General features: G+C 36.2%; 1 protein-coding gene across 2 annotated transcripts in view; it reads left to right on the forward strand.

The window, feature by feature from the left end:
* LOC149161225 (TOM1-like protein 3) overlaps positions 1-16,688 on the forward strand; it is a 276,511-nt gene that overhangs the window by 55,655 nt on the left and 204,168 nt on the right. For both annotated transcript variants that reach the window (XM_089436920.1, XM_089436919.1), the window contains exons 4-5: positions 1,237-1,335; positions 1,800-1,913. In XM_089436920.1, the coding sequence (XP_089293046.1) occupies positions 1,237-1,335; positions 1,800-1,913 (213 nt within the window). The remainder of the gene's footprint in view (positions 1-1,236; positions 1,336-1,799; positions 1,914-16,688) is intronic.

Consider the following 16,688-nt stretch of genomic DNA (forward strand, 5'->3'; position numbering starts at 1 on the left):
TAAGACCCGCAAGTACCCGCGGGTCTTGAAGAGTTTTAAACTTTTATACCGAGACAGGTCACTCACATAGAACCCGTGGTTTCTAACCATACTTGCCAAAACCCGTACAAAACCCGGCTACCTGCATTGAACCCGTGAAGAACCGCATATGACCCGCATAGGACCCACATAAGACCTGTAGAGACCTGCATATGACCGGCAGGGTGAATTTCTATTAGGCATTCATGGAAATAACATTTGAAATGCAGGTTTAGGAGGTAACACTGAGTAACTTTTCATGAAGCATATACTATATTCCAATTGAGAGAACTTACAACTTTCAGATCTGAATTGGTCATGCCAATCTTAGTCAGGATCAATATTTTTAGGAAAGGTCTCTTTAGATGTTGGAGCCAAAGGGGATATGCTTGCCCTCTTAGCTTATGCTAGTAAGGGGGTGATTGTGTGAGTGCCCTTGTGTCATTTTTATTTTTAAGTTATGTAAATGCATATGCATTTCTTCCCCAATCCAAAAAAACTTGAAAAAAAAATCTTGCTATGCTGTTGTCAAATTCAAATAGGTACCGACAACAATTTTATTTGGAATAATAGTAGTCTTTTGTTTGGCGAAACAAATCATTTAATTTACCACCATATAACATTGCTTCAAATCAGTGTAGCACGACTCTTATAAGACCCGCAAGTACTCGCGGGTCTTGATGGGTTTTAAACTTTTATACTGAGACAGGTCACTTACATAGAACCTGCGGTTTCTACCTGTACTTGCCAAAACCCGCATAAAACACGGCTACCCGCATTGAACCCATGAAGAACCGCATGACCCGCATAGGACCCACATAAGACTTGTAGAGACCCTCAAAATTCAATTTTTTTTATGGAGGGAAAATGGAGGGAAAATATTGCCGAGTCTTATACGGGTTGCCGAGTCAACAGCCGGACGAGTCTTATACGAGTACGAGTTGTGCAACATTTCTTCAAATAATGCTTGTAAGTTGCAATATCATGGTCTTCTGCAGGTATCTTGATTATGAATATGATGTGGAGTTAACAAGGATTACCTTTATAGGGAAATAATTATTTGAGAAACAATACATGAAGCGGATAATTAGAAGTATGAATATTATTATGTGCTTAACCATACAAAAATTGTTGTTTACTTATACTGGTTTTTTGGTGCACAAGCTCAGTATAACGTGAACTTAGATTTGTGATGTCTTTTCCTTACCCTTTATGCAGCTTTTGGAGACAATGATTAAGAATTGTGGAGAAATAGTACATTATCAAGTTGCTGAAAGAAATATTCTTCAGGAAATGGTTAAGATTGTTCGGAAAAAGGTTTGTGAATGACGAGAGCTCTTTCTTGTAATTTATTTTTTACAATTATCATTGTTTACCTAATAATCAAGGGATTTCAACATTGCGTGTTCCAATACAAGCAATGTATACATGGCCTTGATTCATCTATGCAATGATTTCAGATCTGTGCGAAGAATTCCTTTACATAGAATTTGTGGACTTCAAAGCAATTTCTAATGTAAAGATATTTCAATTAAATATCCACAATAAGGATATGACAATAGGTGCTAAAAAACATTAAATGACCTGTGATTCTTTATCTGTGTGTGGCATTAGAGCAAAATTCCATTTTTTTTTCTCTTTACTTTCTTTTATATAAAGCTTGGCTTTATTCACGGAACCTGCAATACGGAAGTTGAGTTGAGTTTGAAGAGAAGTTTGTCCTTATTATTATGTTGTACATGGGGTTTCTCATCGAAAGTCTGTTGTCACGTTTGTTTCAGACAGATATGCAGGTAAGAGACAAGATATTGGTATTGTTAGATTCCTGGCAGGAAGCTTTTGGTGGTCCAAGAGGAAAATATCCACAGTATTTCTGGGCCTATGATGAACTACGGGTAAGATTTAGAAGTCTTATTCTTAGTGCATCAAACATTCTCATTTTAATACACACACCTGCAGTTTATATCAATACCTGCAGTTTATATCAATCTTGTGACTATGTGTACAATATGCAGACCAGTTTTGTATTTTCTTAAACATAGTAATATAGTATAGATTGCTGGCCATTTGCTCAATTTTCAGTCTTCTCACAGATTATATTATGGAATTTGATTTTCAATTCTTAAATGCTAAAGTTCCTTGAGTTCCCACTTTTGTTCCTCAAATGCAAAGTACAATGTATAATAGTTTGCATTTTAACTGAATACGTGTTTGTAGAACCGAGTTTTGCTGCTTTTCTCTAAGTATACTTGCTTTCTGTGCTTCAGTAATTTTCAGGTGAAAGCAACATAATTGTCATTTTATCTTCAAAATTCACATTGATCAAAGACATCTAACAGGAAATCTCCTTTTAATCTTTTTGACTGATTGTCATCTTTAGTTCATACATAAAAATTATCTCTCATTTCATTTCCGATTTCACTCATCATGCTTTTCTCACAATCTGGCTTCCATATACTTGACCTATTATCATCATTTGATGATGGGAATCAGGGATGGGAGCACCTCTTCACTTGAGAGAGTAACTGAAGCCATGAGACATTTTGCAGTTCGCAAAGAGGAGATTGAATCTGGTAATCATTATGTTGAGTAGATGAGGGATGTCCAGTATGAGGTCTTTTCAAGGGAAAATGACCAAGTTTTTATTGAGGCTGTTCGATTTTCTTTCATTACTAAGGTGCTTAGGGCCCTGAATTTTGCTAGGAATCACATTTCTGTGTATGCCTTCTTTTGGATGGAATTTCATCATTTATGTCATAAGTATTGGAGTTATAGTTGAAAGTCTCTGATTGTTTCTTTTAGATAAACGGAGATTCGTTTTAATCCTTATCCTTTATGAAGCAAATCCCATTTGGTGTTAGCAGGTTTGTTTCAGTTAAGAGTATTGGAGTGCAGTTTTCGTACCTCTTGATCTGGTTTCAGCTTTTTTGTCACTTCCCTATGTTTTTTAGTGGGTTTGTGAGACCATCGTCCATTATATAAAAAATGCTCAATGCCTAATTCAATCCAGATAAGTTGTTGATGTGTATACTAAATTTTGACAATGATCCATCCATTTCTTAGATGGTTGGCAACATCACTATAGAGCCAGTACTGAAATCTTATCAATATATTGTATTACTTAATCAAGAATTGTCATTAATTTATATCCTAAGTTGTGAAGCAATGGTTTCATGATTTCCTAATATGGAGTATCCAAAGAACTAACATCTTGGATATTGGCATTGTTACGCCTCTTGTATCATGAGGATTTTGTCCTTGTTAGAAGACCATGCTCAGCAGGCTGTGCATGGAGTATCTCTTTGCCATCTTTTGTCATCTGATTACACATATTTCAGCGATTATTGTTGTTCAGTTGGATTGTCTTCAGTGTTCACACATGGCATACATATTCAGAATTATTTGGTGGAGTGTTATGTTGTTTGAGGTGGGGTGGGGGTTTATTGTTTGTACACACACTTGTGTCAACACTTCCCTTGTGACTCTGTCAATGACCATTGGTGGGTGCTGATGAGTCATGAGTAGAGTGTTGGTTTGCATAGTTGCTTGCCCCACCTTCACCCCCACATCCCCAAAATGTAGCATTTTACTTTGGAGGTTTCATGTAGTGGTTTATGGTTGATGTACCTTGGTTAGAAGATGTACAATATCTTTATTACTTGTGTTATGAATAAAATATATAGCAAATAATATAAATATAAATAGTGATGATAATTGTAATAATGATTAGTTAATTAGTAATTAGTATTGAAGAGGCATGTTTAAATGGGACATGACCCTCCATGAAGAGGCACCTGCCTAGGGTATATAAGCAGGCCCTCAGTCATTTGTAACATCATTCTTATTCATACATTTTAATATATATTCATGTATTTTCAATGGAGATCTTTATATTCCAAGTCTTCTGGAGCATTTAACCTTCTATAATGAACCTTGCTCGTAACATTGGTATCAACGCTGTTTGATCCTTTGGCCGCTCAACCATTGTAGAGAATTAGTTTGATTCGACCTTTGGCCATTGATTCTTCATCAACTTCATTGGTATCGCAATTTAAGCGTTTCGCTACACAAGTTTATGGAGATTCTCCATACTACCGACAAATGTTTGGCCATTAGAAGAATAAAAGAAGGAATTATTAAAAAAACTAAAAAATTTAAATTTTTTTTAATAAAAAAGTAACCCCACAAAAAAATTAGAAAAAGAGAATTTAAAAAAGGGGGCTATAAAATATCTACAAGATTGAAAAAATATTTACTATATATATATATTACGAAATACAAAGAACAAAAAAGTTGGAAAAAAAAGTGAGACAAATATAAAATTAAAAAAAAGATTTATATTGAAAACAAAAAATAAGATTAAAAAAAGATAAAAAAATTAATAATAAAAAGTTATTTAAAAAATAAAAAATAAGAACAATTAGCCGACCAAGTCAACCGACCTCTGTGGGCACAACGTGACTCGGCCACAACGTAGTCGAGAATTATCGCTGTCATCCTCAGACGCTTTCCATTGCCTAGTTAGCGCTCCACCTTTCGATAGACAACAAGTCTCCGTAGACAAATCCACTGATTGACAAACATCACGCTGTTGTACGAAGCATCAATTTCCACAGTGGTTCGCTCCTACCGCCTTTTCCACTGCACGCTGCCCCACTCAACAACCACATCACTGCCATCGACTAGACAGAAACGCTGTGCTGCTGACTTTCCAACCGCGTTCTCCACTAACACCTACAACTGCTTACCCCATCGTCACCCAACCAGCAGCCGTCGTAGGTTGTTCTTGTTGCTGCAACAAAAACTAGCCATAGAACCGTAGTCAAACCACCCCCTATTCAAGTCGGACACATGCCACCATCCGACTACCTCGCACCACTGGTCAATGACTGCACAACCGTTGTCATAATCAGTCACCACCGTAGAGAACGTCGCAACAAAACGAAAAAACCACTGCCTAGTCCATCCAACCTAGTCCATCCACTGCCACTAGGCCGTTGCCAATTCACACGCTATCAAGAACCACCACTATTGGATCAATCAGAAGCAATTGCATAAACTTGAGTATTGATTCATTCCCAAGGGTGTGACGGTTCATTAATTAATAATGTAGTCGCTTATTTTGTTGTGGGTAAAACTGAAGGAAACAAGTTCCTTCTACAAATTAATTACTCCAAAAAACTTGGAATATCAAGATATCCATTAAGGACACAAATATTATATATTAAATATATGAATAAGAATGAGAATGAATGATAATGAATGAATTTACAATGAGAACAAGAGGCTTGCTTATATATCACGCAAGTGTCTCTTCATGAAGAGTCATGTCTCATTTAGACATGCCTCTTCAACCTAATTACTAATTAACTAATAATTAATTATGATTATTATCATTCACATTATATTTATATTATTTATATATTTTATTCGTTACATTGCCTCCTTCCTCAAAAAGCTTTGTCCTTAAAGCTTGTTGATGACAAAAGGCTTGATCTCTTTTTCGGCTTTGAACGTCTTTCTGTCTTCGAACAGTCATCTTTGTCGATACAAGCTGATATGATCTTCTTAGTGAAAAACAGAATTGTGGCACTGAGAAGGGTTCAGACCATCCTAAATTAATCTTTTGTATAGTATTCTGATTACTGGGATTTTGTAACGACTTGTTTGCATAAGATTGGATTGAGATTACAACACTATTATCCGGAACATCAGTTTGTTGTTTCGGTTTTGACTGGTTCAAATATCTAGCATGGTTGATTCGTCTGTTCTCATGATTCGGATGCCGATATGGAACTTTTTTGGTTTGATTTCTCCTTACTAGGCATGTGCCAATTTTTATATTTTCTTCTGGCAAAGATGTTGTTGAGATGGTTATGGAACATTCACTTGGGATGTTCATTGTCTGAACTGCAACATCTACTTGTGTCGTTTCTTCAACTGACTTGTCTTCTTGAGTTGTCATATTCATTGGATCGGTGTTTGTTGGTTTGTCATCAACTTGAATTCCTACATTTGATACTTCTTTTTCGATAAATTGTTGTACCATGTTTTCTAATGACTTCTTATCCTTCTTAAGTTTCTTAATTTGCATCAATAATTTTTCACTATGGTTTTTAAGTCGAGAAACTTTTTCATTTTTGTCAATAGTGATTTTGTCAATTTCATTTTGCATATTTTGTAATACTTTTTTACCTTTTTGAGAAATTACTTTTGAAATATCCGATATATTTTATGGTGTTACTGAATTAGGTTTCAGTTTAACATCTTGGAGTGTTATTTTCTTCTTCTTGTAAGAAAATGTTAAAAACTTTTTCTTAATATTTAGAATAAAGGAACCTAGAGTTTTCATCCATGGTGATCCCAAAACAATGTCACTATCGTTAAAAGATAAGGTTTGCACGGTGAATTGTGAGGTAAAAGTATAATCTCCAATATTTAGGTGTAGATTGCTTATATCGTATTGTTTGCCAAAAATATTTGTTTCAACTATATTTGATTCAGAGATCACCAATTGATTAGCACATTTAGGACAAACATAATTACTTCTTTCAGTAGGACTGATAGAGATTATGATGTCTCTTCCTGTGAGTGATCCTTTGATTTTAAATAGTGTGTAAACACATGTACTACGGGTTTCAGGAAACCTTTCATTACTAGTCTCCATTTTTGCCTTGATGTTTTTATGTAAACAATATGTCAACTGGAGCTATTTTTATTATAAAATATCACTTATTTCTTCTATATATATTTTTCAAATATTCTCCTTTAATGTGGATTGTTAAAACTTGAATACCGTTTTATTAAAAAAATACTCCTTTATATTGTTGCCCTCTATATATTTATGTATTTCTTTATATTAAGACCCCTTTTCAAAATAACTTTATTATCTTATAATAATAATAGTTTCACCTTTTTATTTTTTATTATTTATTTATTTTTATAATAAATTGGTCCCCTTTTTTTATATACTTAATTACTTCCTTGATAATTTTTTAATGTCACCCCACTCAATAAATATAAAGGTCACGTCTTTTCATATGACACGGTCACGATGTTAAAATACCATGGGCTATTACCATGGGTTGTTTTTAAAACCTCCGTTAAAATGTTCTCCACGTGAAAGTAAAACGTATTCCTTTTGTTTTTTTTTAACTTTTTAAAATACCATGGGCAATTACCATGGGTTGTTTTTAAAACCTCCGTTAAAATGTTCTCCACGTGAAAGTAAAACGTATTCCTTTTGTTTTTTTTTAACTTTTTAAAATACCATGGGCAATTACCATGGGTTGTTTTTACAACCATGGGCTTCTCCACGTAAAAAGTTTTAAATATACTTGGTATGAGATTTTGTATCCGTTTTGTTTTTTCTTTTACTTTTTTTTTTCTTCTTTTTTGTTAATTTATTTACTTATATTTTTTTTTGTTGGGTTAAATTTTTTTTTTTTTTAATGGCCAAAGGTCTAAAAAAAGGGAGAAAAGGAGAAACTCTTAAATATTTAGCGAACGCTTGAACTGCAACAACAATAAATTTGACGAAGAGCCGATAGCCAAAGACTTGGATCGGAGAACGAGCTCTCTGCACTGGTAAAGCAACCTAGAGGACCGAACTGCTCTGATACCAAATGAAGCGAACAAAGTTCCTTCTACAAATTAATTACTCCAAAAAACTTGGAATATCAAGATATCGATTAAGGATACAAATATTATATATTAAATATATAAATAAGAATGATAATGAATGAATTTACAATGAGAACAAGAGGCTTGCTTATATATCACGCAAGTGTCTCTTCATGAAGAGTCATGTCTCATTTAGGCATGCCTCTTCAACCTAATTACTAATTAACTAATAATTAATTATGATTATTATCTTTTTTTTTTTTTTAAATTTTTTTTTAAATTTTTTTTATTTTTCCAGCTGGTTCACGGACCCTGGTCAGTTGATCCGCTACTCCAGGTTCTTTGCAATCTGGGTGGACCCCACCCGAAGGGGGTCCACCCCTCGGTCACCACAGACCTAACCCCAAGAGCTTTCGGGTTTCGACCCTGTGACCTCCCATTGGCGAGGCCCCGACTTGACCGATTGAGCTAACCCTTGGGGCATTAATTATGATTATTATCATTTACATTATATTTATATTTTATTCGTTACAAAAACAAAAAAATGTTTGGAGGTGCATGATTTTCTCAAAAAGTATTACAACGGTAAGTATTAAAGTTCAAAATTGATGCCGAGCTCATTTAAAGAAAAATATTATAAAGTGGGTAAATAAAGCAAAAAAAGAAGAGGTTAATTAAGTGAAGCACATGAAAGAAAATCATAAGGTCTTTCCTAATCTTAAGGTAATATTATAAAAAAAAGATATATAGGGATACTTTATAAGGTATCAATTAATACTAGGATATCAAGTTTAAGTTAAAAAATAAATATAATAAAATAAATTTAATTAAGAAGTCATAGTTTAATTATAAAAGGAAAAGGAAAGGTTCATAATTAAAAAGGTGGAAAGTATCGTTATATAAGAAGAGAATATAATGTCGTCAATGTCCAAATAAAAGGGAACTTTGTTATATCTTAAAAGGAAGAAGGACATTAAGTTCGAAGGATTATTTAAAAAAGAAAGAAAAGAGAGTAAGATTTTTATTGTAAAGATTAGAAAGGGTTACCTTTCAAAACCCTAATTCCATCTCAACAAAACAAAATGCAGTCAACCATTGAAGAAAAAAGAACATATTCTAATCTTGAAATTAAGAACGGAAGATTCCTAGAAACTTCATATAACTATGCCTCAGTTCTATTTAGATTTAAAGGGTCTATTGCGGGAAAAGATGTTACTATCGCTATCTCGCCAGCCGAAGATAAAAATTATATAAAACCTAAAATTGCAAACCAGTTAGTGATTCTCGAGTCAAATATAATAAAAAAATTAGAATGCTATGACAACAAAAAATATGACATAACCAATTTACAATTAAACATTGGATATTATACTTTCATATCACAATTCTCAGTTCAAACCCTATGGAGTGATCAAGGTGACATTATTTTAGGTTCACCTTGGAGGGAAACTCTAGATTCCTTCATCTTGAATACAAAAAAGAAGTTTTTGGCATTTTCATACAAAAATAAAAAAATAACACGACAAGATGTTACATTAAAGCCGAATTCAGTAATGCCAAAAGACATACTAGATATTTCAAAAGTAATTTTTCAAGAAGGTAAAAAAGCACTACAAAATATGCAAAATGAATTTGAAAAAATCACTGCGGATAGAGATGAAGAAGTCTTTCGACTATAAATCCATAGAGAAAAACTATTGACCCAAATTAAGAAGCTTAAAAATGACAAGAAGTCATTGGAAAACAAGGTACAACAACTTATCAAGAAGGAAGCATCGAATGTAGAAGTCCAAGTTGAAGAGAAAGGAATAAATATTGATCCAGTGAATATCATAACTCAAGAAGAAGGCAAACTGGTTGAAGAAAAGACACACTTAGATGTTGCAGTTCAGAGGATAAACATCCCAAGTGAAGGTTCTCTAACCAACTCAACAATATCGTCACCTAAAGTAAATCAGAGTATTGCCACACACATGATAGGGGAAAGACAAACCAAAAGAGCTCATTTTCTACATTCGAATCACATGAATAGACATCTCAATCAATCGAAAAATCCGTATCACTAAGAACATAAACAACAAATTTATGTTCAGAAGGATATTGAAGTGCGCAAAACAAAGTCCAGTGATAACGATTCATCACAAGTTTCCAGTACTAGAAAGATTCTATAGAAGATTAATTTGGGATGGTTAGATCCTTCCTCAGTGCGACAATTTTATATCTTAGTCTAAGGATCATATCAACTTGTATCAACAGAGATGACAATTCCGAGACAAGAAGACAGTCAAAACAGAAAAAGAGATTAAGCCTTTTCATTAGAAAGCTTTGAGGACAAAGCTTTTTGAGGAGGAAGGCAATGTTATGGATAAAATATATAGCAAATAATGTAAGTATAAATAGTGACAATAATTGTAATAATGATTAGTTAATTAGTAATTAGTATTGAAGAGGCATGTTTAAATAGGACATGATCTTCCATGAAGAGGCCCCTGCCTAGGGTATATAAGCAGGCCCTCACTCTCATTTGTAACATCATTCTTATTCATACATTTTAATATATATTCATGTATCTTTAATGGAGATATTTATATTCCAAGTCTTTTGGAGCATTTAACCTGCTATAATGAACCTTCTTCGTAACAACTTGCTTATTCATTATGGTGCTTCATTACTCTAGAAGTGCATTCCATTCGTACATACTTTATTATGGCGATCTAGCTTGTCAAAGGCTATAATGGTGTATGGTTCATGGCGCATTTGTTCAATGATGGAATGCCCTATGTGATATTGGCAACTTGGCATCTTTTGAGTGGTTTATTACATAATGGAGTGGAGTGCCTCTCTTGTTTGGAATATTTTGACATATTTGGAGGCATGGGGACCTTTATTTTACATTCTTATAGGGTGATCCTCTTACCCACCAAACATGGGTAACCCATAGGAAATAATTTTCCTTCGCATTTGAAAACCAACCAGCCAACCAACATCTCTATGATGGCCCACAAATAGCTTTACATCAGAGCTCTCCACTTGTGCTCTGGTCAGTGCTCTCTCCCATCTAACATGCTTCTTGAAGGAAGTTGGGTCATCTATGACAAGGTACACTAACCATTCTTGTAATCATGTGCTTTCATTTAATGTTTACGGCATATTTATATCGATCAAAATCCAAGTTGGAAGATTGACCACTCTCGATTATACCCTTGTTCCCATGGTTCACTTGGGAGGTTATCCTTTTCCCCTAGTCTAGTGTGACCTTCCCTGAGGTCCCTCCTTCATAAGGGACACTAATAGGAGGGACTGATTGAAGTAGCGTGCCCAAGGTAATCCATACTTATCACATTTCATGTTGCCCTTATTGTCATTGGGACTGACTCCATTTATCCTCATCTCTAAGTCATGGCCCATAAATTTTCCCTAAGAGATTGATGCAGTGGAAATAACAATAAAAGCATATGAAGCCACACTAAAGGAAAGAAAAATGTAAATATGGATGGGACTTAGTAAGGACATTTAAATTCTTAGCATGAGATCTACACCCTTCATTAGCCATCACCTAGTTGCTTAGCATTTCATGATATTTCATGAAGGAACTCTTGAATGTCCCAACCCCAATGGGTGAGAACAATGTTGCTTGGGAGCGGGAGCGGGAGCGACCATTTTCAGAAGCTCCCGGTTTGGGAGCGAATCCGGGAGCAATTTTATATATATATATTTTTATATATTTTTAATTTTTGATACATATATGTCAACAAAAACATGTAGAATGATGAATTAGACATAAAAAACATAAAAAAACATAGATTGATCATTGAACCATATCACATCAATCATCTAGAAATTATAATCGTCATCAAGTTCATCAACCATGTCCACAAGTTAGTAAAATACATATTACAACTGCAACATATTGAGTCTTGTGAATCATGATTCATCAAATTCAATCTTAAAGTTTCAACTTCAAGCTTTCAAAATTGAAAATTCAATAACATTTATCATCATTGATCACCAATGTTGTACTTGTAAGCTAAGTTTAACCATTACAAGAAGTAATATCTTAGATATTTCTAAGTCCTAACTTCTAACTGTTAACATGATATGAAATGTTATAAATTTATAAAATGAAACATGAATAATGAAATGAAATGAAACAACTTTAGTCTTTCACGAAGCATCATATTCATAATTCACAATCATTACCAATGAGCTATAATTGCCGAGGCCCAACTTCAAACTTCAAATTTTCATTGTCACAGTGATATATTGTTTACAAAAAATATCATTATGATATGAAAGAGTTAAGGGTCAAGAGTCAAGGACTCAAAACTCAACAGTTATGAAAACTAAAGTCTAATAGAAACTAAAAAAGACAAGTAAACTGTAAATCTACATGTGGCCCTTGCCACGAGAGTCTCTAGGAGTATAAGCAGGTCGTGGTGGTCTTCTAGGAGTCTCCCGCACAGATCGACGACCAGAACTAGAACCTCCACGTGAGGGTGTAGATGGAGGTGGCGACAGCAAAGGAACAAGACTCAGACCTCGAGCACTGCTACTGGATGGTGGAGGTGGAGGTGGCATGGCTACTGCAGCTGCTTCATCTTCATCCCTTACAAGTTCCTCTTCCAGTTCTTCAAGATGTACAATGCCATCCTCCAAATTGTCATCCTCTGGGTGATTGTCCCAAATTTTACATGTGGGATCCTCATAAGCCCGATCACAGTAATGACTCAACAACCTCAAGTTGTAGTGCACATAAACCAAGCTTTCTGCTCGGTTTTCATTTAGTCTGTTTCTTTTCACATTATGTATGTAGCTGTAAGTGCTCCAACACCTCTCTGCAGAAGAAGTATTTACAACCTGTGAAAGAACTTTTTCTGCCAATTTTGGCAAAAGTCCCTGGCCGCCATATGTTTCCCACCATGTGAGAGTATCAAATCTATCTCTGTCGTCCATTGCATGGAAGTTACCATACAAACCAGTGCCATTGAAGTATCTGCCTATTTCAAGGCGCACAGCTGCACATTCCTCCTTGTCAGGTATCAACTTTTCTAATGCTTCCAAATATCCTCTAGTTACCTCTGCATCTAAATGGGGTTTGGTCCTAATCCCACCCCCTGGTGCAAGTTGGCCCAACCAAGATGTAGAGTAGTATTTTGGCGTAAGGATATACGCCAAGCAATGTAGTGGAAGATTAAGTCTATTCCACCGTTCACACACACAATCGTGAATTAGATTGTATAAGTCAGGATCTCTGTTATGAACAATATCTTTTATTTGCCCCAACATGGTGTCCATCTGCTCATACACCTCGCCAATCACTGGTTTGTCTGTATCTGCAAACCGAATCATGTGATAAATGGGCTTGGTGAAATCCAATACTTGCCTCACACTTCTCCAAAACTGACCATCAAGAGCAGCCTCCTCCACCAGTTCAAAACCTCGCCTGTCAGCTGCATTTGTAGCCCTTTCCTTTAATACCTGCCAATGTGGACTTGATACCATGCTAGCCAATGACTCTCTTACCTTCAAAAGGTGCCTGAAGGTGAGGTAATAGCTACCAAATCTGGTCTTCGCAATCTTCAACAACTCCAATCTCGAGTGACTGCGGAAAAGGCCATGGGTATTGCTATGATTTGTAATAAATTTTATCATTTGTTTGCCTTTCTTGTACAAATCACCAATCCATTGGTATTGTGCATTTTTGTTTTTGACAACATCATGCATCAGAAGGTTCAATGTGTGAACCAAACATGTAGACCAAAATATGTTGGGGTATTTATCCTCAATAATTGCTCCTGCTGCCTTACAATTAGGAGCATTATCAGTGATGACTTGGATGACATTGTATGGCCCAATACGGTCAATTGTTTCAAGTAATGCTTCTGCAATGTTGATGGCGGTCCTGAACTTGTCTGAGTAATCATGTGCAGTTAGAAAGATGGGACCACTAACAGACACAACAAGAACACTTATCAATGACTTGCCTTTTACATTTGTCCATCCATCAGATCAAGGCCAACGGTTCTTGCCTTGTCGTACCCAGGGCCCTTGTATCCTTTAGGGGCATCATTTATGGCAGAAACCATTTCGTGCCAATAAGGTGAGCGAAGAACATTGAATGGTATCCCACATGCATAGAGAAACCTGTAAACCTTTGAATCCACATCATTCCTACACCCCTCATCAAGGAAATCTGATATGGTTCTACGCCTTAAAGTTGATGACCCTGTGCCTCCATATCCACTGCCTTGGGAGGATGCTGAAGGAGTTCTTTGTGATTGTGAGCTTGGTTCAAAGAAACCCCTTGATTTTTTTGATTTGTGTTGGGCTTCCTCCTCTTCCCTTATGTATTTGGCTCTATCTGCTGCTGACATCGCTGGACAAGTTTTGATTCCTATTTGTTTGTCTCCATCCCATGGCCTTTTCCTACAGAGGTGTCTTCTAGCATGGGTGTATGAACCTGTGTAATCATTGTTGCAATGGGGGCAATGAAATTTAGTGGTTCCACCCCCTCTCCCTGTTTCAGCCCTGTTAACATATTTCCACAATGGGGTTTGGTCTTGTTTAGTTTTTTGAGGGTCATGTTCACCCTCCTCAAGCTCCTCCTCACTGGGGTTTTCATCAATTCGACTTTCTCCAGCTTCTTCATCCCCCTCTTTAGTTTGGCCCCTCCGTTTCCTACTCTCCAGCACCATAATAACCATAAAAGGGACCAAGAAGAGGAAAATGCCAAGAAATATAGCCAGGTCCATGGTGTTTGATGTTTGTAGGGTTTTGAATCTGCAAATTAATTTAATTTATTGGGATTAATTAATTTAATTTAAATTCATGATTTTTAAACTAAATAAACTAAATTAAATTAACTAAATTACTACCTAACTAAATTAAACTAACTAAACTAACTAAATTACTAAGTTACTTACCTCTTTGCAGGCTTGCTCCTCGCTCCTCGGCGCTTGCTCCTCGCTTCTCCTTGCTCCTTTGCTCTTGCTCTCCAAGAAACTCAACTCAATGAAGTGATAATGAATTTTTTTTAGGCCCATTGGGCTTTTAAAACAATTTTTTTATTTTTATTTTTATTTATTTATTTTTTTATTTTTTTTTTAATTTTTTTTTCGGGTCCGTGGAATTTTTTTCCGCCGGATCGCTCCCGGCGCCACCCGAAACCCTCCCGGAGCGATTTTTTAATGGTCGGGAGCGATCTCTCCCCGATCGCTCCCGGGCTTAAAATTTCGCTCTGGGAGCGACGGAGTGATCGCTCCCTACAACGCTCCCGAAAATGGGAGGGAGCACAAATTTTTTGTTGGGAGCGCGCTCCCGAAAATCGCTCCCGTCCAGGAGCGATTTCAGAAGCGTGCTCCGGAGCCGCTCCTGCCCAAAGCGCGATTCGGGAGCGGGTTCGAAGGGGGGGCGCTCCCCCCCAACTCTGTTAGAGACTATAACCCCTGTTCGATGTTACCACAATATCCAAATTCTAACATAAACCATATCATCAGGAAACACATCCTATATCTTTGTCTATCCCTTCAACCACTCCTTCGTCTGCTTGTAAATAAGATAAGGTTGGTGTGCACATACACCATTGTGGCTGTCCTAGACTGCTCAAGACTGCTCTTCTTCAAACGATATAAATTCCCATATGTGCCCCAATTCCTTTGGCAACAAGAGGATGAAGTAATTTGAGAGAGGAGCCTCATGGCTAATTGCTGTAGAAGAGAGAATGTTGCCCCATGAGTTGCCCACCAAGCATAAGGCTTCTTAGACACCGTGTCTTTGTCCACATCATAGCCTCCAAATCTTTCATTGATAGTGAAGAACTCTATGATGGTCGCCTCCACCTCATCAAGGGATGCTCTATCTTGATATATATGTCTAAATGCATCTTTCCTCCTCTCTGAAATCTAACCATCCATGTGAGGAGGGAATCTACATAAAGGTCCACCATTGATCCAATCATTGTTGTCTTATTTGGGATTCAATGAGTGAACCAATCAATTCCAAGTGTGTGCAATTTTTATCCCACATGTTGACAAGAATATCCTTTATGGGACCTTGATGCCTTTTAAGTTTTAACATACTTCCACAATGGATACTTTTGTTCTTGAGCCCGCTATCTCACTAAAACAATGTTTTGTTTAGCGTTTGAAGTTGTTGTTGCAGCCCCATTTCCAATATATGGAACACTTGCAGACCTTAATAAAATTGAAGGAGGGGGACAACATTAGTGGGTCCATTCCTCCCCTTCCTTTGCCCTTTTCCAATTGTCGTTGATTGAGCCATGATTGTTGTGATTTGACGAAAATGTGGATTGATGTAAGAAAAACAAATTGTTGAATGAAAAGTCTTAAAAAATGGTGGGAAAATCCACTTACCAACACTTTGAATCCCTTCGTCTTATTTACAAGTAGAGGGAGAAGTGGTTGAAGGGAAAGACAAAGATATAGGATGTGTTTATTGATGATATGGTTTGGACAACAATATTGAGTTGGCATTGGCCAACTTGAATCTTAATGAACTAGTGTTAGAGCTAGTCACTTTTGATAATGGTGATCCTCTTGAGTGGTCATCCCCCACACCAATAGATGCATAGGAGTCTCTATCCCTTGCTCCCTGCCCTCCACATGATGTCACATATTTCATGTGTTGGACACGACACGTGTGACATATGTCCAACATGAGCACGTGAGTCAAACTCATGTTGGACATGAGCCGTAATCGTGTCCTGATTTTCCAACACGTGTTTGGAAAAAAGTGGATTTGCAACGTAAGGATTCAAAGTGCTATATCTTTGTCTTCCCCTTCAACCACTCCTCCCTAGGACTGAATTGGATTCAAAGTGCATTTGCAACGCACAAATTCCAAAGCACTAATGAAAATCTCTCATAGTAAGAGATAAAACTCTGTCAAACATAAATATGTGGTTTCATGAAATTTATTATTATGTTTCAATGGAATTGGGGCTTTGACTGCATACATTTGATAATTCATGGATCTCTGAGGATACTATATCCAACACATTTATGCAATAATGGCTAGAACTATTATTA

The sequence above is a fragment of the Pinus tabuliformis genome, chromosome 5_2 (genome assembly GCF_031772625.1).
Source record: "Pinus tabuliformis cultivar Carrire ecotype Pingquan chromosome 5_2, CPIR1, whole genome shotgun sequence".
Lineage (NCBI taxonomy): Eukaryota > Viridiplantae > Streptophyta > Pinopsida > Pinales > Pinaceae > Pinus > Pinus tabuliformis.